This window comes from Salvelinus namaycush, chromosome 34 (genome assembly GCF_016432855.1).
Source record: "Salvelinus namaycush isolate Seneca chromosome 34, SaNama_1.0, whole genome shotgun sequence".
Classification (NCBI taxonomy): domain Eukaryota; kingdom Metazoa; phylum Chordata; class Actinopteri; order Salmoniformes; family Salmonidae; genus Salvelinus; species Salvelinus namaycush.
In genome coordinates, this window is record NC_052340.1 from 23,276,485 (window position 1) to 23,298,309 (window position 21,825).

The 21,825-nt window shown below is 43.3% G+C and overlaps 1 protein-coding gene across 1 annotated transcript in view; it reads left to right on the forward strand.

Annotated features, from left to right (window-relative positions):
- Window positions 1–11,881: 11,881 nt before the first annotated feature.
- Window positions 11,882–21,825, forward strand: part of LOC120028439 (cell adhesion molecule 1-like) — a 45,602-nt gene continuing 35,658 nt past the window's right edge. Inside the window, exons 1-3 of the mRNA XM_038973658.1 lie at window positions 11,882–11,990; window positions 15,541–15,687; window positions 20,663–20,815. Coding sequence (XP_038829586.1) covers window positions 11,882–11,990; window positions 15,541–15,687; window positions 20,663–20,815 — 409 coding nt within the window. The remainder of the gene's footprint in view (window positions 11,991–15,540; window positions 15,688–20,662; window positions 20,816–21,825) is intronic.

Here is a 21,825-nt window from a genome sequence, read left to right on the forward strand (position 1 = left end):
ATGTACTGTCGTGTCTTTGACTATGCCAGATTAATTGCTATGACATGCTATTCTATAAAATAATTTCTCCGTAATTAATATTACCTGATTGAACTAATCATGTGAATGTAATTAACTAGAGAGGGACACCACGAAAGAATATTTATAGAGCTGTTATCTTTCGAATAAACTCTTAAAGATTTAGTAATAGTTTACATCCATAGCAGTCACCTTAATCGTCATTTTATTCAGTCTCATCTGAAAGTTGTAAATCCTTGATTATCTGCAAGAATCCTGGCTAACAAGTTGAATCAGCAATACAAAATTGGGTTTAATTATTTATTTACTAAATACCTAACTAATCACACAGAATCACACATATACAATTAAATCATAACTTGATTACAAAGTGCCGTCATACAGAAAAACGTCCCTAGCGGGCGGAATAGATATGATAGCTTGTTACACAAAGAAAAGGGGCGGGATTTTAGTGAAAGAGCGGGAGACTGGAACAGAGGCGAAGCTGTGCTATCGTAAATACAGTATCTTATGCATTCTAAATTACCGCCCATTTGAAGAAGGAAAATGCAATAAATATTTACTCTGAGCTGTGCTTCAGTAGGTTGGTGGTAGATGGACTGTGTCGCCAACCCGAGTCCTCTGTCCTTTGAAGAATGTCTCTGGTGCCTTACTGGATACGTTGGAGTAATGTTGTGTGTAGTAGACGGGATACTCGGACTGTCCTTCCTAACCTGCGTTTGTAGCAGCTGTTGCTAACTCAACGGCTAGGAGATATCACTTCTGTAGTGAATACGAGTTCAAAGTTCATACCATTCACAATCAAAGTCCATGCTTCTGTTGGCTTGGTTCTGTAGTTATTATCTGACCCATTCTGACACCGGATCGTCATCCTAGCGTACCCGGAACAGAAAGTTATATTTTTGTCAATGGCTTTTATAGTGGAGGGAGAGGGGTGTGTCTGAAAAGTCTATTACCCATGTCTCTTCACAGGGGCGGGCCCCTAGTTGAGCAGAAGCCCAAACTTATGAAAACACAAATCTCTCATTTGGAAGCTAAAATTAAATTTCATCTCTTCACAAATAATTTCATATTCAAACATTTGAATTAAACAATGATTCCATGTGAATCCGATACCTCTGACGTTTAGACTTTCCACAGTAGAGTTTATGTCATTCTATCATTGATGAGAATGTGTCAGAGGGCAACCGAACTGACATAATATACCTTAAGTACCACCGCATATGTTCAGTTGGTCGGATTACCAGAATATAGTTCATTTCCCCCCACTTCTGATGTTCCCAGAATCTCTATGTTAACCAAGGGGTTTTCTTATGTCACATCAGTTATAGTAGGGAGAGAGAAAAAGGGGGAAAGAGGTATTTATGACTGTCATAAACCTACCCCCAACCCAACGTCATGACAGTCCCCCCATGTTGGGTTCAATCTTGCGATTAACCTGCATGTTGCAAACCAACATACAAATGACCGTGGGTTGTCCTGGTTGTGGACCATCGTTGTGGTCCCCATCTGGTGGTCGACCCAGGTAGGGTTTTCTGCGAATGAAGAAGTCTGCTCCATGGCTGGACAGCAGATGTCCAGTTGGTGATCGCTGTGGCAGTCCCCCCTCTGGTGTGGTCGACCCGGGTAGGGTGTCTGCAACTGAAGAAGTCTGCTCCATGGCTGGACAGCAGATGTCCAGTTGGTGATCGCTGTTGCAGTCCCCCCTCTGGTGTGGTCGACCCGGGTAGGGTGTCTGCAAATGAAGAAGTCTGCTCCATGGCTGGGCAGCGGAGGTCCGGATTGGGATCGCCGTTCCGGACCCGTCGTCTGGTCGTCCAGACTGGAAGATCTGGGCAGTAACTTAGGCAGATGTTAACAACGCACACACACTCATGAAATATATCATTACATTTCCTCCCAAATGAGCGGCATTGTGGCACTAACTGATGGTTGTATGGGGAAGTTGTTTATGGCTCTATCACTTTCTACATGCCGAAGAAAATGAAACAAAATGAATGAAAGCATAAACAAAACAAAATATAGTTATGCCACCTTAACCATCTAATTGGACTGTATTCTATCTACGTCCATGGTCTTGGCAAAATGACCCTATCATGGCATTGTCTAATGTCATATCTAGGGCTCTTCTAATTTGCGGGGTGTTGGTTAGGGTACTATCCTAAGTTGATAACTATATGATACGTCTACAGCTGTAAGGCACTAGTTTTGGGCAGTCTACAGGGATGACCTATGGACTTCTGAGAAGAAAACTGGTGAGTGCTGTAGCTGTAGAGTTAAAGGCCTCAAAATAAATGTTAAAACTTTACTAAGGCTGGTATTTTGCTCTGACCCTTAAGTTATCCTAGCATAAATCCTAATTGGATGTTCCGTTGTACATGTGCGTTTATGCGTACGCAAGCACACATGTCAAGGGAAGGAAACCAAGTATCCTGGCAGATTACAACTTGTTCAGAATGAGTCTGACGTAGTCAGGTAATTTTCAGGTCAATGCCTGGAGGTCAGTCAGAATTGGTGTCGAAGGAGTCTGTAGTGGTTTTACTACCAGTCACTGTCTTCCACTATTGTAGTGGAGGTAGGTATGAAGAAGTATACTTCATAGCTATGTTATCCACGGAGGAGCTAACCTCATGACGGAAGTATTAGACCAGTCGTACGTGGTGTGATCGTGGTTCCTGCCTTCTAATAACTTTTCTCCTGAACGGAGGGTTCTATTTATTATTGGCGTGTGTAACCATTGGAAGAGTGCAATGGAGATTCCCTTCCCCGCGTTGCACTCTGAGTGACTCCTATGTTGCTATTATCAATAGCAATTTAACTTGTGAGGTTACTAATCCTCCTACTGAGTGTTGCTGGGCTGACTGTGGTATTGGTACTGGTACTCAAGGGGTCCAGTCGTCCTACCGATTTATTCTGAAATGTTATCCTACAGGAATACATGATTAGAGCATTTTACTAGTTGTCTTGTAGTGACTACTACACATGGCAAGGAATGATTATTGTTGCCATTTGTTTTGGAAGTGGACAAGTCCACTGGACTTCCTTTACGACCAGTGTGGTACACCTCAGTACTATCTTAGACGTGTTCTAAGATAATCCCTGTCTAGGGGCCTGTCTGCTCCTCACTGTTCTCAAAGGGGAGTTTACAACTAGATTTGATTTATGCTCTGGCGGCCTCGTACGGTGTTGTCCGTAGTCTCGACCCCCCCACCGGCCTCGATAAGGCTCATCATGGGTCTGGGCTACTATTCCCCCCCTTTGTGTCTCGGGACCCCCCCATCAGCATGTGGTGTTGGTATCCGAGGCGCAAACGAAAGGTTTGGACCCTATGTACGAGTTGTCAGTGGCCGCGTTATGAGAATGGCTGTAACCTTTCAACCAAATCTCCTGGTGTTTGTGCTTCAACACCCTCAGTGGCTGTCGAGGTCTGTCAGTCACCACCGTGTCCGCGTGTGGCAACCTCTTCAGTACCTGCGAACTGAGACGAGGATATCGGTCTGTGATATCGCAAAGTGTTTCACCAGTGGGAGCCATCGGGTCAGTTGCTGGACTGACGCCATTAGTGTCATTGTAAGGGTTGACAGTCCCCCACAAAGCGGAAGGTGTGTCATCGGAAGCAGAGTATACTCTGCGCATCAATGTTTTTCTTGCTGAGACGGCCGCAGTGCTTGCGGAAGTGTCCGAAGGGCAAGAGAAGTTCATCTCAACTACCGTATTGCATGACTGCAAGGAGGAGGGAAGTAGCTCATTCACAGAGACAGCTGGCTCGAAAACATGAAAAGAATTGTCAATCAGATTGGCTGATGGAATGTGTTGAGATATCGTAATATCTCCTTGGATCGGATTCTGCACCAAGTGTTTTTTAAACGTCTTTTTCCCAAGGGGTGCTTTCGACAGATACCCCTCGTGAATGACTGCGTAGCACCTAGCGTTAGGGAAAGACAGTGTGGTCGGTGGAGAAGGCACGGTAGCCTGTGACCATACCTGGTTGGTTTTCCAATCCATCAATGGGAGTAACCGATCCATCAAGTCTGCTCCAAGTAGCAGGGGTACAGTTTCGAGGCTAGTAACATACACAGGGTGGATGAGCGATACGTCCTTGAAGTGTAGTTTCAGCATGACTCTCAATGTGAGAGGCGAGGTAGTCTGAGTGACCCCTCGAAGTGTAGTGTCGCATCGTTCCACTTTTAACCAACGTTTAGTTGGCTTCAAAGCCCTTTTTAGATCATCAAACAATGTTTGAGAGATGAGTGATATTGTCGCACCCGAATCAATTAGCGCATGACAAGTTAAGCAGTCCTCCAGGACTGTTTCCAGGTATGGTCGTTTCGATTCGTGTTTAGTGGACATATTCCCCACAAAGTGGAGTGGTCTTTCGCAACAACGTGATGTGTCAATTCTGTTCAAGGTGGAAGCAGATTGACTTTTACGATTTTGAGTGGGCTTGGCTTTAACGAAACGTTTGACCTTTTTCTTCGCAACCTTTGTATCAGAGTTTATAGACAAAGCCCGTGGGCTTGTTTCTTGGTCAATCGGGCCCTGGATAGGGTCTCGAGTGAAAGCAGGAGGGATTTGAATTTTAACGTCCTTGCTATGGGTGTTAATTCCTGCGGACCTGGAGTCCGGTAATTCCCTGTCTAGTCCTTGTGACTTATCTTTTACCCTTTTCTCAAATGTTTCTCGCTTTAGTTCTTCACGTAGTGGAACTTCTGGAGAACATTGGTCTACGTTTTGATCATCCTTCAACCCTTTGTTACCCTTGTGCTCTGACACTTTGCGTGGGTTGGGTGCAGGAACGTAGTGAACAGGTCGATTGTAGCGGTAGTCGTTTTGATGGCGACGTACTTTACAGTTATTTCGACCGCGGAGGTTATTGGAATCATGGTTTCGTGGTAGAAACTGTTGTTGTGCGTCATCTCTTAACGCTCCAATACCTGATAATGCACCCTCTGACTGGAGTGAGTGCTCCTGGTCAAACTTCAAAACCGAGTGGTCAGGGCTCTTGGCGTTGCGAGCTTTTGATGCCTCAAAAGCTGTGCTTGCAAGCTCTCTGAGTTGTAAGATAGGCAAGCCAATGTGGGCTGCAGTGCCCAAGTAGGTAATGAAGGTGGGATACATGTTCGACAGGAACATTTGTTTAAATGGTAACAGGTCTTCCATGCCTGTTTCAGTGAGTAGGCCAAAGTAAGCTGAACGAAGCCTATGATAGTAAGCTTGTGGGTGTTCATTCCGAGCTTGTTTGACCGTGTTAGCCAGTGAGCTATCGTGTTTGCGAGTTGCAGAACCACTGAATTCTAATTTCAAAGCTGTGGCAAGTTTAGCGTAGTCATTTAGCACGTGTTGCTCTTGTAGGCGAATGAACCTTGTCACGTGTCTATTCGACGTTCGCTTCAACAGGTAAACCCTGTCAGAACCCGTAGCGTTCGGGTAGCCATCCAACGCGTCCTCTATGTCAGCTAGGAACGTCTCAGTATCGTTTGGCTGACCTGGAACGGGGTCAAAGGTGGGGAAATACTTGACGAGTTTGTCAAGGTATTCCGCGTCAAGCGGGCGGAGAGGGTGGGCTTTATCCTGTGGGGAAAGTGGGGCCAAAAGGCCAAGAGGAGAAGCCAAGCTTTGGCTTTGTTGGCCAAGAGGCGCCATATTACTCAGTGCCGAATGGCCAAGCGGAGAAGACTGGGGGACACCTGACGGAGGCAATGTCTGAAACCTATCGTCTTCACTCCTTTGAGTACCGGGCTCCGGTTGCTTGGATGGATAGTCACGCTGTTGAGCGTGACCCTTCTGGACTTCCTCCAGATGGTACCCAAGGGTGGTATTCTGCTGCATTGCAGAGTCCACTTGAGCGCTTAGAGTACTGATTTTGGACACGTGAGTGTCGCACTTGCTCTTTTCAGTCTCAAACTTATCTGTCATGGCTTGCAGATAGATGTCTTGAGTACGGAGCGAGAGATTCAGTGATGAGATTTCTTCCGCTTGCTTAGAAATCAAGATTTCCATCTTCATCACCCGAGTTCTCTCATCATTCATTTGGTCAGCGACTTCAATGAGTTCTGCTGATTTGTCATCCAACTTCGTCATTGTGTTCATCAACTGATCGTCTTTGGTCTGCAGAATTTTGAGTAGAACCGTGTTACTCTGAGTAACGTTCAACAAAACTGCCTGCATGTTATCAAATTGCGCACTCCTATTTGTAGATAACTCAACAGATTTATCTAGTTTGGAGTGGACTACCTCGTATTTAGTTTTGGCTAATTCGAATTGTTCCTGGAGACAACGATTTCGTTGAAGAGTTTGTGCTCGTTCATCGTCATAAGTATTTGCAATTACTTTCAATTGTTCAGATTTCAAACGCAGTTCCTCGACTAGCAGAATGTTTTAATTTCCTGCTTTTGTCAATAGTTGCTCAGTTCTCTCCACCTGTACCCTCATGCTAGCCATGACTGGCACGTGCTTCAGCTGTGCACGGTGGTATTGAACCGATGCCACATTTTTATGGCGATACATCAGTGCAAAAGTGGGGAGAACCGTCACAAAGCCTGTGTTTGATGGTTGATTTTGGAGAGCGTTCGCAATTTCGGCTGTTTTTTCGCTAATGGCATAATTAGGGTTGGTATCGCTGCTGAGGTCAGAGATCGATCCTTTTATGGGTGGAGGTTCACTACTTAGCGGAGGAGTGGTGACCCCCTCCTTTGATAGCTTGCACATTATTAGAAAAGTTTAGAGGAAAAATTTTCCCTAAATTTATTCAAAGTTTGGGTTTGGAATTAATTGGAAGCTGCAAAGACAAGTTTAATCTATTTATAGATGTTGACGAACTACCAGTACTGTACCAGTAATGTGGAAGTTGGACGTGAATGAATTTGCAAAAGCAAATTTAATTAATTAATCAATGCCAATGATTAATCCTACCTGTGTAGGCTATCTGGGTATTAAACTTTAATTAACATGAGATGTGGCTTCATCTAGGTTAATATGATAAGTTTAAAAGTGTCTCATTTGATTGGAAGAACATTAAATTATGTTCAACAATTTAACTTATTAAATTGAATGAGACGATAATCCATACAATCTCTGTTGATTGGATATCATAAGTGTAAAACAGTAGACCAAATGTTGGGCACATTCAACACTGTGGCACTTCTCCCTAAGGCCGAAACCACATGGGATTCCCGCTGGGCGGGGCTTCTGTCAATACTGGATTACTGAATGGGTTTTGAAAAACCCAAATTTTACTGATTGATCAATTTAATGATAAATCAAACCTGTATAGGCAATTTGTGAATTAAACTTTAATTAACCTGAGAAGTGCTTAATCTAGGTTAGTTTGGAAAAAGTTTGCAATGTCTTATTTAGAGAACTCAACAATTTGGATATTATTTAAAATATCCATTTCAGAATGTAAATGGCCAGATTTACACTTATTAGTTCAATTGGATAAGGCATTGATATTCGTCTGGATATCATAAGTGATGACTTGAGTGTGACCTGAATAATTCTTCATGAACGAATATACTGGGCACAATTCAGCGGCCAATGATTTAACACGCTGCAATAAAACGGAACTACCCGGTGCGGGACTTCTGTTCCGCGAGGCGGAGGAATTTCAGCGTGGCACCAGAAAAAAAAAAATGCTATTTTCCCTGTTAGCTTTAGCACCTCGTGCCAGCTAACCCTCCTTTGTGCCTGAAAATGTAGCACGTAGGATTCCCTTGGCAGGGAAAAGGTTTTACTAATAACGTATTATGTTCAAACCCTTTTCGGCGTTTTTTGACGATGTTTTAACCGGAACACGCGGCAAACATGAAATGCACCGTGGTCTCCTCGCGTTGAATCGCGAGAGAGAGAGAGATAATTATCGCTGGTCGCGCTATATCTCCTGAATTTCAATTGGCTGGCTCTTTGTCCTCGCTCGAGAAATTAATAATGACCTGCCCTACCAGCGTATGAAACGCGCCAGGCAGAAATAGCCAACGCACTATTTCTCAGATTTCTATAATTAGCTTTCTCAGCCTCATACAAGAAATGTATTCGCTTACGTTATCCACTGACTACGTCAGAGAACAGCGCGGGGCGGGGGAATCTAAAGCACACACACCCAAAAATGCTTGTCTATCACTCCAAAAATGTGTATAATAAACGTGGTATATTATGTAATCTGCTTTTCAATTTTATACAGGCCGAATCAAAATGAAAACCTCATTCTATCTTAGACTCCTCACACGGGGCACCATTATGTCGTGTCTTTGACTATGCCAGATTAATTGCTATGACATGCTATTCTATAAAATAATTTCTCCGTAATTAATATTACCTGATTGAACTAATCATGTGAATGTAATTAACTAGAGAGGGACACCACGAAAGAATATTTATAGAGCTGTTATCTTTCGAATAAACTCTTAAAGATTTAGTAATAGTTTACATCCATAGCAGTCACCTTAATCGTCATTTTATTCAGTCTCATCTGAAAGTTGTAAATCCTTGATTATCTGCAAGAATCCTGGCTAACAAGTTGAATCAGCAATACAAAATTGGGTTTAATTATTTATTTACTAAATACCTAACTAATCACACAGAATCACACATATACAATTAAATCATAACTTGATTACAAAGTGCCGTCATACAGAAAAACGTCCCTAGCGGGCGGAATAGATATGATAGCTTGTTACACAAAGAAAAGGGGCGGGATTTTAGTGAAAGAGCGGGAGACTGGAACAGAGGCGAAGCTGTGCTATCGTAAATACAGTATCTTATGCATTCTAAATTACCGCCCATTTGAAGAAGGAAAATGCAATAAATATTTACTCTGAGCTGCGCTTCAGTAGGTTGGTGGTAGATGGACTGTGTCGCCAACCCGAGTCCTCTGTCCTTTGAAGAATGTCTCTGGTGCCTTACTGGATACGTTGGAGTAACGTTGTGTGTAGTAGACGGGATACTCGGACTGTCCTTCCTAACCTGCGTTTGTAGCAGCTGTTGCTAACTCAACGGCTAGGAGATATCACTTCTGTAGTGAATACGAGTTCAAAGTTCATACCATTCACAATCAAAGTCCATGCTGCTGTTGGCTTGGTTCTGTAGTTATTATCTGAACCATTCTGACACCGGATCGTCATCCTAGCGTACCCGGAACAGAAAGTTATATTTTTGTCAATGGCTTTTATAGTGGAGGGAGAGGGGTGTGTCTGAAAAGTCTATTACCCATGTCTCTTCACAGGGGCGGGCCCCTAGTTGAGCAGAAGCCCAAACTTATGAAAACACAAATCTCTCATTTGGAAGCTAAAATTAAATTTCATCTCTTCACAAATAATTTCATATTCAAACATTTGAATTAAACAATGATTCCATGTGAATCCGATACCTCTGACGTTTAGACTTTCCACAGTAGAGTTTATGTCATTCTATCATTGATGAGAATGTGTCAGAGGGCAACCGAACTGACATAATATACCTTAAGTACCACCGCATATGTTCAGTTGGTCGGATTACCAGAATATAGTTCATTTCCCCCCACTTCTGATGTTCCCAGAATCTCTATGTTAACCAAGGGGTTTTCTTATGTCACATCAGTTATAGTAGGGAGAGAGAAAAAGGGGGAAAGAGGTATTTATGACTGTCATAAACCTACCCCCAACCCAACGTCATGACAGTACGTACAGTCACTGTGGGGACGACGTCATCGGTGCACTTATTGATGAAGCCAGTGACTGATGTGGTTTACTCCTCAATGCCACCGGAAGAATCCCGGATCATATTCCAGTCTGTGCTAGTAAAACAGTCCTGTAGATTAGCATCTGCTTCGTCTGACCACTTTCTTATTGACCGAGTCACTGGTGCTTCCTGCATTAGTTTTTGTTTGTAAGCAGGAATCAGGAGGATATAATTATGGTCAGATTTGCCAAATGGAGGGCGAGGGAGAGCTTTGTACGCGTCTTTGTGTGTGGAGTAAAGGTGGTCTAGAGTTTTTTTCCCTCTGGTTGCACATTTAACATGCTGGTAGTAATGAGGTAAAACAGATTTGAGTTTCCCTGCATTAAAGTCCCCGGCCACTAGGAGCGCAGCCTCTGGATGAGTGTTTTCCTGTTTGCTTATGGCCGTATACAGCTTATTGAGTGCGGTCTTAGTGCCAGCATTGGTTTGTGGTGGTATGTAGACAGCTACAAAAAATACAGATGAAAACTCTCTTGGTAAATAGTGTGGTCTACAGCTTATCATGAGATACTATAAGGTAGTGGTGCAACGGATCACAAAACTCACGGTTCGGATCGGATCACGGTTTTGAGTCACGGATCGGATCATTTTTTGGATCAGCAAAAAAAAAAGGGAGATAAATAAAACTCTGCTTTCCATTTACTACTTAAAGAACACTTAAAGCAAGGAACATTTCAATGTTTAAATACAATCTTAAAATATTCAATACTCAATTGTTAAATTAAAGTGCAATTCTTCCTTTGAACAATAGTGAATGAAAAAATAGCCTGTGTCCACATAAAAAAAAATAAAGCAAAGCAGACCTGAGCTTATAACTTCAAATTATTTTTCAAAAAGATGAGGATGTCTATATTGTCTGGGGAGAGGGTAGACAGTCTGCAGTCACTATGTCCCCTGCCGTGGAGAACACCCTCACTAGGAACTGAAGTGCCAGGTACAGCCAGGTAGCGTCTTGCCATCGTGTTAATGTGAGGGTATTTACACTCATTGCTTTTCCACCAGTGGATCACCATCCACTGGAATGCATCTTGCTGCCTTGTAGAATGTCACCTCCTCTTTGATGGCAAATGTCTTGCCTGTGTCCTTGCTCGCAAAGGTCTCCCCGAAAAGCCCCTTCATGGCCAAATTATTTTGTGGAGGAGATGCCTCTGAGTCTGCTCCTGTCAGCTTTGCGGCTTGACCCTGCAGAAAAAAATGTCTTGATCTATTAAACTAACAAATTATTGATTTTCCTATTTCATAGAACTATAATTGTGGCAATAACATTTAATAAAATCCATTATTATTATTCCAAATCAAAAATGGATGATAATAGCAATAGCATAGACTAAGATTAGACTGCACTATATTTATTATTTAAGTAATTCACTCAGTGGTGAGATCACTATGTCCTCCGGTGTAGGGCAGGGTCTAGGTGAGACAGGGACTTGAACCTTGGATACAGTGCAGTAGATATATGAAGGTAGTCCTGTACATTAGGGGGGTATCTGGGGTTCAGGTCCTCTCTAATGGCAGCCTTGACATCTCTAGTGATGGTGCTGTCTTCCTCACCTGGGGCCATGGATTGTAGAATCCTTGTTTTCAGAGGTAGGATCATGGACACAGATGGTGCAGTTTCAGTGCTCAATAGGGTTGTAACCGTTTTGAGGGGTTTGAGCACCTGGAGGAACTCCTCTGCTGCTTTCACGTCATCATCAGACAAGGTTTGAAAGCCTGATCACTGAACCCCTGCCTGTCCTGACCTCGAGCCTGCCTATCGCCTGGTACTGTTTGGACTCTGATCTGGGGTAAGAACTCTCGCCTGTCCCTGACCTGCCTTTTATTTTTTTGTGAAGATGAATCTTGTAAACAATAAAGCCCACCCGGTCTGCCTGGAGTTAAGGCGCTTGGCTGTACGGAGATATTCCACATTTTTATGGCCGGTCCAAACCAAGAATGCTTGGTCTGCTCCTTCCAGCCAGTGCCTCTACTCTTCCAGGACCATCATGACCGCCAGGAGTTCTCGGTTTCCTACGTCGTAGTTCCTCTCTGCAGGATTGAGACGATGAGACAGGAAGGCACAGGGATGGAGCTTTTGGTCCTGGGCAGATTGCTGGAACAGGATGGCCCCCACTCCAACATCTGAAGCATCAACCTCTACCACAAATTGATGGGACGGATCCAGATGGACGAGGATGGGGGCTGTGATGAACCGATGCTTCAGGTCCACGAAGGCTCTGTCGACCGCTGGAGACCATGTGAACGTTACTTTGGGAGAGGTGAGTGCAGAGAGGGGGGCCGCCAGAGTGCTGTAGCCCCGAATGAAACGGCTTTCACAAACAATTGGTTCTCCAGGAGGCGCTGAAGGACTTGTCTGACATGAAGAATGTGTTCTTCGGCAGACTGTGAAAAAAACAGGATGTCGTCAAGGTAGACGAACACAAAACGGTTTAGCATGTCCCGGAGCACATTGTTGGAATGCACATGCCTGGAAGACAGCGGGGGCGTTGGTGAGTCCAAACGGCATGACCTGGTACTCATAATGTCTGCTGACTGTGTTAAAGGCTGTCTTCCACTCATCTCCTTTCCGTATCCGAACCAGGTGGTAGGTATTCCGAAAGTCCAGTTTGGAAAAAATGGTGGCCCCCTGGAGAGGTTCGAAAGCCGAGGAGAGGAGTGGTAGGGGGTAACGATTCTTGATTGTTATATCATTCAGACCCCGGTAGTCAATGCACGGACGCAGGGTCTTGTCCTTCTTCTCCACAAAGAAAAACCCTGTGCAGGCAGGAGATGCCGACGGACGGATGCCTCCAGTAGCCAGAGACTCCTCTATGTATTCTTCCATGGCCTTAGTCTCCGGGCCGGATAGAGAATATAGCCAACCACGAGGTGGTGTGGTGCCTGGGAGGAGCTCAACGGCACAATCATAAGGACGGTGCAGGGGAAGAGAAGTAGCCCGTGCCTGACGGAAGACCTCCAGAAGGTCATGGTACCCAGTGGGGACGGCAGAGACATCCGTGGCTTTGCTTACGTCCTGAGCGGAACGTCTCAAGGACGGCTGTGCCGCTTTTAGGCAATGAGAATGACAAAACGGGCTCCAACCCAGGATGGAGCTCATGGTCCAGTCAATAACAGGACTGTGTTTCTTGAGCCAAGAAAATCCCAAAACCACAGGAACATGGGGGGAATCGATGAGGAGGAACTGTGTATGGGTGACTCTTCCAATAGAGCGGCCGGCCAGTGCCCTTGCATCCATGGGGACAGAGAGAAGTTGAGTGGGAATACCTCATTCAGAAACCATGGTAGCATCCATAAAACTTTTATCAGCCCCAGAGTCAATGAGCACCCGGAGAGACTTAGACTGGTATCCCCACAGCAGAATCACAAACAAAGGTGAATGGGTGATGGAAGTTAGGGGACTCCCAGTCTGGCTCACCGGAGTACTTTTACCGACTAAAGAAAAGGGTTTCTTAATAGGGCAAGTGGCTTTATAATGTCCTGCCCTTCCACAGTACAGACAACAGTTAGAAGCCTACATGAGTGTTCCCCAACCGATAACCTAGCTTTTCCCAGTTGCATGGGCTCAGGAGTATCCAACTCGCCTGTCGCCGATGATTCTCTGGGAACCTTGGGTGTTTTCGGCTCTCCTCAGGAATACAAACTTCGGGGATTTCCGGATTCCTTCGGATGGTCACCAGCATCAGCAGACGAACGAGTGTTCCCGAGACCCGACCTCCTCTCACACCAGCATTCTCATAGGCGCACATCAATCCTAATCGCCAGGGCGATGAGGGAATTTAGGTCCCGTGGTATTTCCCGAGCTGTGAGCTCGTCCTTTATCCCCTCCGACATTCCGTGGAGGAAGGTTTCAAACAGAGCCTCCAGATTCCAGGAACTCTCGGCGGTCAATGTGCAAAAATCTACTGCGTAGTCTGCCACACTACGGGAGTTTTGATGTACATGCAGTAGTTTTCAAGCTGCCTCCCTCCCGGGCACCGGAGAATTGAAAACCTTCCTCACTTCTGACATTAATTCCTCCAGGCTATGGCACACAGCGGATTGCTGCTCCCACACAGCCGTTGCCCAGGAGAGCGCCCTTCCGGACATTAGCAAGATTACATTTAAAAAATATATTTTACACTATCTTCAATCGGTCCGAAAGGAAAAAAGAGGGCTGGAATTCAGAAATGAGGGAGCACTAGGAAAGGAAAGCACGGCATGTACCAGGATCACCTGCATAACGCTCCGGAGGAGGAAAGCGGAGTTCTCGAGGAGCCGGGGTAGGTTGAACAAATCCACTAGTAATAGAAAGGTTACTGGGTGGTTGGGAGGTCTCAGAGGTGGCAGGCTGCCTATGAGCTAACTCACTAATTTGCTCCATTATAGCCTTGAACCCTTGGTCATGGGGTTCAGTCAGGGAATGAAGCCCTTCCAAAAGGTCCAGCAGTAGCTCCTCATGCCTCCCAATGGTGGCTCCCTGCAGGGAGACAGCGTGACGGAGCTGGTCCAAGTTTGCTGGGTTTGTCATGGCCAGTTCGTACTATAAGGGCACAAGGCGAGACCCAAATGCAGACACAGGAGGCAGATGGTTGAGCTCCGATATTTATTATAACAAAAGGGGTAGGCAAAAGGCAGGTTGGGGACAGGCGAGAGTTCATAAACCAGGTCAGAGTTCAAACAGTACCAGGCGATAGGCAAGCTCAAGGTCAGAACAGGCAGAGTGGTCAGGCAGGCGGATTCGGCGTCAGGACAGGCAAGGGTCAAAACCAGGAGGGCTAGGAAAAAACTGAGACAGGGAAAAAGAGAAGCTAGGAAAAACGCTGGTTGACTTGGCAAAACAAGACGAACTGGCACAGAGAGACAAGAAACACAGGGATAAATACACCGGGGACTAATGGAGAAAACAGGTGACACCTGGAGGTGGGTGGAGGCAATCACAAAGACAGGTGAAACAGATCAGGGCGTGACAGATACTCTACCTCAGGCGAGCAAAACCTAGAGAATTACTTAGATTTCGTGCACCAGTTGTTGTTTACAAATATGCATAGACCGCCACCCCTTGTCTTACCAGAGGCCGCTGTTCTATCCTGACGAAAAAGCTTAAAACCCGCCAGCTGCATGTTATTCATGTCGTTGTTCAGCCACGACTCGGTGAAACATAAGATATTACAGTTTTTAATGTCCCGTTGGTAAGATATACGTGATCATAGTTTGTTTATTTTATTATTGATTGATTGTACGTTGGCTAAATGGACCGATGGTAAAGGTATATATTTGTCCACGATACCTTCGTCTCTTTCTCCTGCGAATTATTGGGATGAGTGCCATGTCGGGCGTCTGAAGTAAATCCTTCCCGTCCGACTCGTTGAAGAAAAAGTATTCCTCCAGTGCTCCACGGGACCTAAATCACTGTCCTGATATCTAGAAGCTATTTTCGGGCATAAGACTCGGTGGCAGAAAGATTATGTACAAAATAACTTACAAATAACGTGAAAGGCCACAATAGCACAATTGGTTACAGGATCGTAAAACAGCAGCCATCTCCTTTGGCGCTATTATTCTAGGCCCTTCTCCTGTATTAGGAGGATTAGGAATGTGGCTGCAAGTACAGCCAACATATGTCTATAGCAGTCAGGCTGTGTTCACATCTCTGTGGGTGTGCTGAAGTATTATGCTGTTCAAATCCGTGGTCTGTTATTGTGCCAATGCTGTTTTGTGTATCTCAATCCCCAAATTATTAACATTACACAATGAAAAAAAATCTGAATGCCAGTAATTCTAGACTTTTCATGCGTTTTCCTCCTCCTCTTGTCATCTGTCTGTGTCCAGTTGAAGGTCAAAACCTGGGGACTGATAATGTGTCAGTGATCGAGGGGGAGATGGCGACCATCAGCTGCAGGGTGAAGAACAATGATGACTCAGTCATCCAGCTCCTCAACCCCAACAGACAGACCATCTACTTCAGAGACGTCAGACGTAAGTGCTTCTCATAGAGATCCTATTAAATTATTAGAGGGGTTATGTCATAAACCCTCAAAGTTCCATAATGGGGCAAAAATGACAGCCATCTTGGTCAGTGACAAATCCAAAATCGGTCTATTTGGAATGAATGGAAGTAGAGGCATACAGTAGGTGATGCATTTCCTGCTTTTACTTATTGCGGAAATTGCAAGTAAGGCATGTGATGTATCAGAAATTGTATAATGGAATTATTATTGTCATATAATTATAAATACAGTTTATTCAGGTTTTATATAAATTTTCTGCATAAATAGCCTCTAAAATATATGTAAACAGATCATAAATGTCTCAGATTTAGTTTACTTGAAAAGCTGTGAGTGCTATTATGTTATACAATTCTAGTACTTGTTGCATTTACAGCTTGTCTAAGTCCTATTATCAACTGATTGGAGCCAGTGTATGGCTGTGGATTGACTGCATTGTTTGAATGGAATGTTAGCATATTGGCAGTTAAAGGAGATGTTTCCTTTTCACAAACAAATCTGACATTTTATGTAATGGCATGTTATAGATGGTTCCAGACACCTATTTTGTGATTTCACATGTTTTTGAGAGACTTACCCCAAACAGAAAATCACTTCCTCATCCTCATTGTGCAGTATAAGGGTCTTGAGAAAACATCAACAAAGGCTTCAAAAACACCCAAATACATCCTTTTAGAAACGGCAAAGCTCTCAGTATAGTGATACAGGTCTTTAGATGTTGTACATGTGAAATTGTGTAGTTCTGAACTTTATCCTCAATGTTATATTCCCTTTTGCTCGACTCAAGCCATTTCCCCCATCCAGCTGTTGTTCCATTTTCCATGTAGTCTGCTGCTGCATGTAACTGCCAAAATAAAGGGAACACCATCATAAAGTGTTTAAATAGGGCATTGGGCCACCATGAGCCGCCAGAACAGCTTCATTGTGCCTTGGCATATATTCTACAAGTGTCTGGATTGTCCTGTGTGGAAGCACCACATACTTTCACTTCGTATCCGTCATTTACTCTAGTGTTTCCTTTATTTTTGTCAGTTACACATAGAATGGACGGAGAGGTATCACTCGAGTCACAAAAAAATAGAATATAACATTGCGGATAAAGTTTGGAATGACACAATCTAAAGACTTTTGTTCATGTTTTTTCATACTTTACAATGAGGATAAGGAAGTGATTTGCTGTTTGGGATAAGTTTCTCAAAAACATGAAATCACAAAAAAAGGTGTCTGGATCCTCCTATAACATGCTATTTACATCAAAAATATAGATGTGGCTGTAAAAAAAGGTAACTAATCCTTAAATCTGAAAATGCTATGGAATCATTTTTCTAAAACGGCCTGGCTAGCTATCTAACACATCCTTTCTAGTATTCTATGGTGTTGCTTCACTGGACACTCCCCCATCATACTGGATACTCTCAACAGGAAGAACATCGCTGGATACTCTACCGTTATACTGACCATTTCATTAGACACATTTCCAAAAGATGACACAGGTTATCTCCCTCTTGAACCATATCTCAGGGTCTCATCTCAAGTACCATATTTCAGGGCCTCTTGTACTAAAATAAATCACTCTTTAAGGTTTTGGCAGTTTATGGCAACTCATCAGTTATGATGCTATTGGTGATGGCTTCATATTTCAAAGACTAGATTACAATTCTGATATAAATAGGATGCTTTCTGTCCTTGATTTAATGTTTAATTGGCCATTGAGTTGATTTATTAATCATTTTGTTCATGCAATTTCAAGATAATCTCTTAGATAAGGAATCTAAAGAGAATCTAAGATTAGGACAATGTGTATGCATGAGCATATGGCTTCCTCTAGGTTCAACCTGAGTTTGCATGAGTTTCACTTGTTTGTGTCTTGGATTGGAGCCAACCTTCAAGGTGATATGAGAAACACTTCTTCTTGTTTTCATATTTCATCTCCATCCAAAATTATTTCACAAGTTTCTGAGTGGTATCCAGATTGGTGTTCTAATTTTCCACTGTATGGCAGAAAGTTACAGAAGGCTGAGTGTACATCTCTGTCATGTTTGTCTTGCTAATGTAATTGATGTGTTTTACCGCGTTAAAGGAGAGATTCAAATAAAGATAACACAATGACACCCGTGACAGCCTTGAATGCAACACAAATAGAATGGTGTGTGATCTATCAAATCTGTGTTTGAAAGAGCTCTGGCCTCACATCTTTTCTCTATTTAGTCTCATATTCCACACAGCCTCTTTAACAGTTTGTCATTTTACCACTTATCCCATTTTAAAGCCAACTCACACTGGCAGCAATGAAAATGGCTGAAGTGCAATAGTCAAGTGTAATTACAGAAACAGTTGGGTATCAGTAAATTGGCTGGAGTTAGTATCAGATATGAGTCAGAGCTCTGATCATATCTAACTGCTGCTCCCGGTTGAACATTACACCCGCAGCGGAGCCTGGTAAATCCCAGGGCAGCAGGTCTATTCTGGGCTGGGCTCCCAGAAGGCTGTGTTCTGTGGTGACCCCCCTCTGACTAGTGGCATTGTTACCTGTCACCAGGGCCTCTCTCTACAGAGTCAGCCCTTTGTGTATGAGGAGGAAAACAACCATGACACACAGTCACACAGGGAAAACAACAGACACAAACAGATACAGACACTTACACAAAACACTCTACCAGGACAATAATACCCAACATTTACCGTAGGGCTACACATCCCCCATCAAATCTACAAATGCACTAGCTTTCTCCGTCTGCTTCTTTTGGTTTAAATACCATAGAGTTGCTCAACAGAGCTATCAAGTCCACTCACTGTCAACCACCTGGGAAGTTACTGATCCAGTAACACTAACACAGTAACACTGTCCCTGAACCTGACGTTAGAGACCCAATGTCAAGGCTTTTACTGTTGCTTTATATATTTGGCCCAGTGCTCCAATACTTAGGGATCGAGGAAACAAACCAACTTTATGGATGTCATCATCAATTCATGTTGGTGTCATCATCAACCTTTATAGCTCACATACGGTACATCAAATCAAATCCAATCAAATTGTATTTGTCACATGCGCCGAATACAACAAGCTTACAGTGAAATGCTTATTTACAAGCCCTTAACCAACAATTCTTTAAGAAGTTAAGAAAAAATCACGATAAGTAAAAAATTGAAAATAAAAGTAACAAATATTTAAACAGTAGCAATAAAATAACAATAGCGAGGCTATATACAGGGGGTACCGGTACAGAGTCAATGTGCGGGGGCACCGGTTAGTCGAGGTAATTGAGGTAATATGTACATGTAGGTAGAGTTAAAGTACATTACACCTGATGTAGAGGGCAATGATCCAACATTACTTATTGATTGTATTTTTTTGCATTTTTCCTCTGAACTTGTTTTACAGTGCAACCCTGATGTTGGCTACAGCCTCTTTATAATCTCAACACACTTGAGTAATCACCTGTCAATGAACAAACTGCTTCATGCCAGCTAATTCCTCCCTAGCAAGGCCTTTGACTCTCAACGCTATGCCAAGGCTCATCGCTATCCTTTGAGGAGAGACTTCCAAAGACTCCTCAAATTATGAGACAGGATTGGGAATGAGGTTTCATATAGGAAGATGCTCAAAGGCCTCTGTAATGATCAAGATGCTGCCTGACATGGAGCTCTGACAGGAACGAACACTCCCCATGTTTTAAAGATAGGCTGAAAAGATTGAGTTATTTAGCTCTGCGCTAATAGAAGACCTGATAAGGAATGGGTAGGTCAAAACATCATTACACTCTCCAAGGAACCATCTGGGGGTATTTATGTAAAACAGTGTTCAAATGGGGGGTTAACTGACGTGGAAAAAGATGTAGCTAAATGTAAGATGTAGGATGTTAAGCTAGGTTGCCACACTCAAAGCTAACTTGAGCAACACCATACTTCTACGGCACGCCAGTCCAAACTACAGATTTTTGTTCAAAACAGCTACTTTTTTATTTAGTATGGACCTCAAGTTCTTGTGATTGAATTCATAATGTATGTTACAGTACTTCTCCTTTTCCAGAATATGTGAGGTCTTCATGGGCACTTCTCCTATTTTCCTGCCCAGGGAGTGCTCTGTAGACTGGAGAGATTAAATGGTTTATAAATCAACTTTTATGAATCATTCTGAAACTCACTTTTCTTTTTAGAGACCTGGGTTGTTATGCTGAGGCTTTTTACCATTTAGGAGGCTTTTTTCAGCATAACTACTAGCTATATGAATACAGACCAAATACTTTTACTGCACTATTTCAGTATGTCTCTGTTCTCTCTGTTTGTTCCCTCTCGCTCTCTTTCTGTTTGTCTCTCTCTCTCTGTTTCTCTCTCTCTGTTTCTCTCTCTGTTTCTCTCTCTCTGTTTCTCTCTCTCTGTTTCTCTCTCTGTTTCTCTCTCTCTGTTTCTCTCTCTCTGTTTCTCTCTCTGTTTCTCTCTCTCTGTTTCTTTCTCTCTCTGTTTCTCTCTCTGTTTCTCTCTCTCTGTTCGCTCTCTTTCTTTCTCTCTCCGTTTCTCTCTGTTTCTCTCTCTTTCTGTTTCTCTCTCTCTGTTTCTTTCTCTCTCTGTTTCTCTCTCTCTGTTTCTCTCTCTCTGTTCGCTCTCTTTCTTTCTCTCTCCGTTTCTCTCTGTTTCTCTTTCTGTTTCTCTCTCTCTCTTTCTCTCTTCCTGTTTCTCTCTCTGTTTCTCTCGCTGTTTCTCTCTCTTTCTGTTTCTCTCTTTCTGTTGCTCTCTCTCTGTTTGTCTCTCTTTTGTTTGTCTCTCTTTTGATTCACTCTCTCTGTGTCTCTTTGTTTCTGTTTCTCTTTCTGTTACTCTCTCTCTGTTTCTCTCTCGTTCTGTTACTCTCTCTCTCTCACACACACACACACACACATACCACAAACACACACACGTGTGTGTATCTCCCAGTCCTAACTGTCTGTCTGGCATCTGTATCTCCTCAGCCCTGAAGGACAGCCGGTTCCAGCTGGTGAATTTCTCCGACAACGAACTGCGGGTGTCTCTGTCCAACGTGTCTCTCTCAGATGAGGGACGCTATGTGTGCCAGCTCTACACAGACCCTCCTCAGGAGGCCTACGCAGACATCACTGTGCTGGGTAGGTTTACACACACATGCCTAAACTCACATGCATGAATGTACGCCTGCATGTATACACAAGTAACGTACACAACATGTTATGTATGCACATTTGCACATTACATGGTGCCATATTCATAACTTAGACATTACTTTCGACCACACTCTCACACATCCTATATAAACTGTGAATATACAATTATTTGAATGAATGTATTTTCTTGATTAATCTTGTTATATTGAGTCCCACTGTCCCACTGTCAGCCAATTAGGCTTTTACAGTGCTCAATAGCATGGTAATGAATAGGAACAGATGCTGCTATGGATAACAGAATATATCTATCTCGGACTGGCTTTGATGACTGACTGTTGAGTGTGTGAATCCTACTGAATGTTAACTTGGATGCTCTAAGTAGTTCCCTATTGAGAGTCATTTGTGACAAACAGTGGAGCTACGGCGTGAAATTACACTAATAGTACAGCTGTATTATACTTGCAGACATCCTAGGGGATTGAAAAGGAATTAAGTACACTTCAAAGTAATTACTCTGCTTTTAGAAATTAAATCTAATAGCAAAAAGTGTGAACTACGGGTGATTTTTAGGAGCTCTTGACGCGACACATCTTTCAGAGTTTTCTACAAGTGTCTCAGGCTGGTTTCCCTATGTGAGAGACGCGGAATAGATAATCAAGGTTGGACATGCTTAGCTTGTGTTCATTGGTCATGCTACTATATATGTTTTCTTTCTGTAAGGGGAAATTGAAATGATAGCCTATAGCATTGTGGAACAGGCATTATAGCCTATAGCATAGTGGAACAGGACATTATAGCCTATAGCGTAGTGCAACCGGACATTATAGCCTATAGCGTAGTGAAACAGGACATTATAGCCTATAGCATAGTGAAACAGGACATTATAGCCTATAGCATAGTGGAACAGAACATTATAGCCTATAGCATAGTGGAACAGGACATTATAGCCTATAGCATAGTGGAACAGGACATTATAGCCTATAGCATAGTGGAAC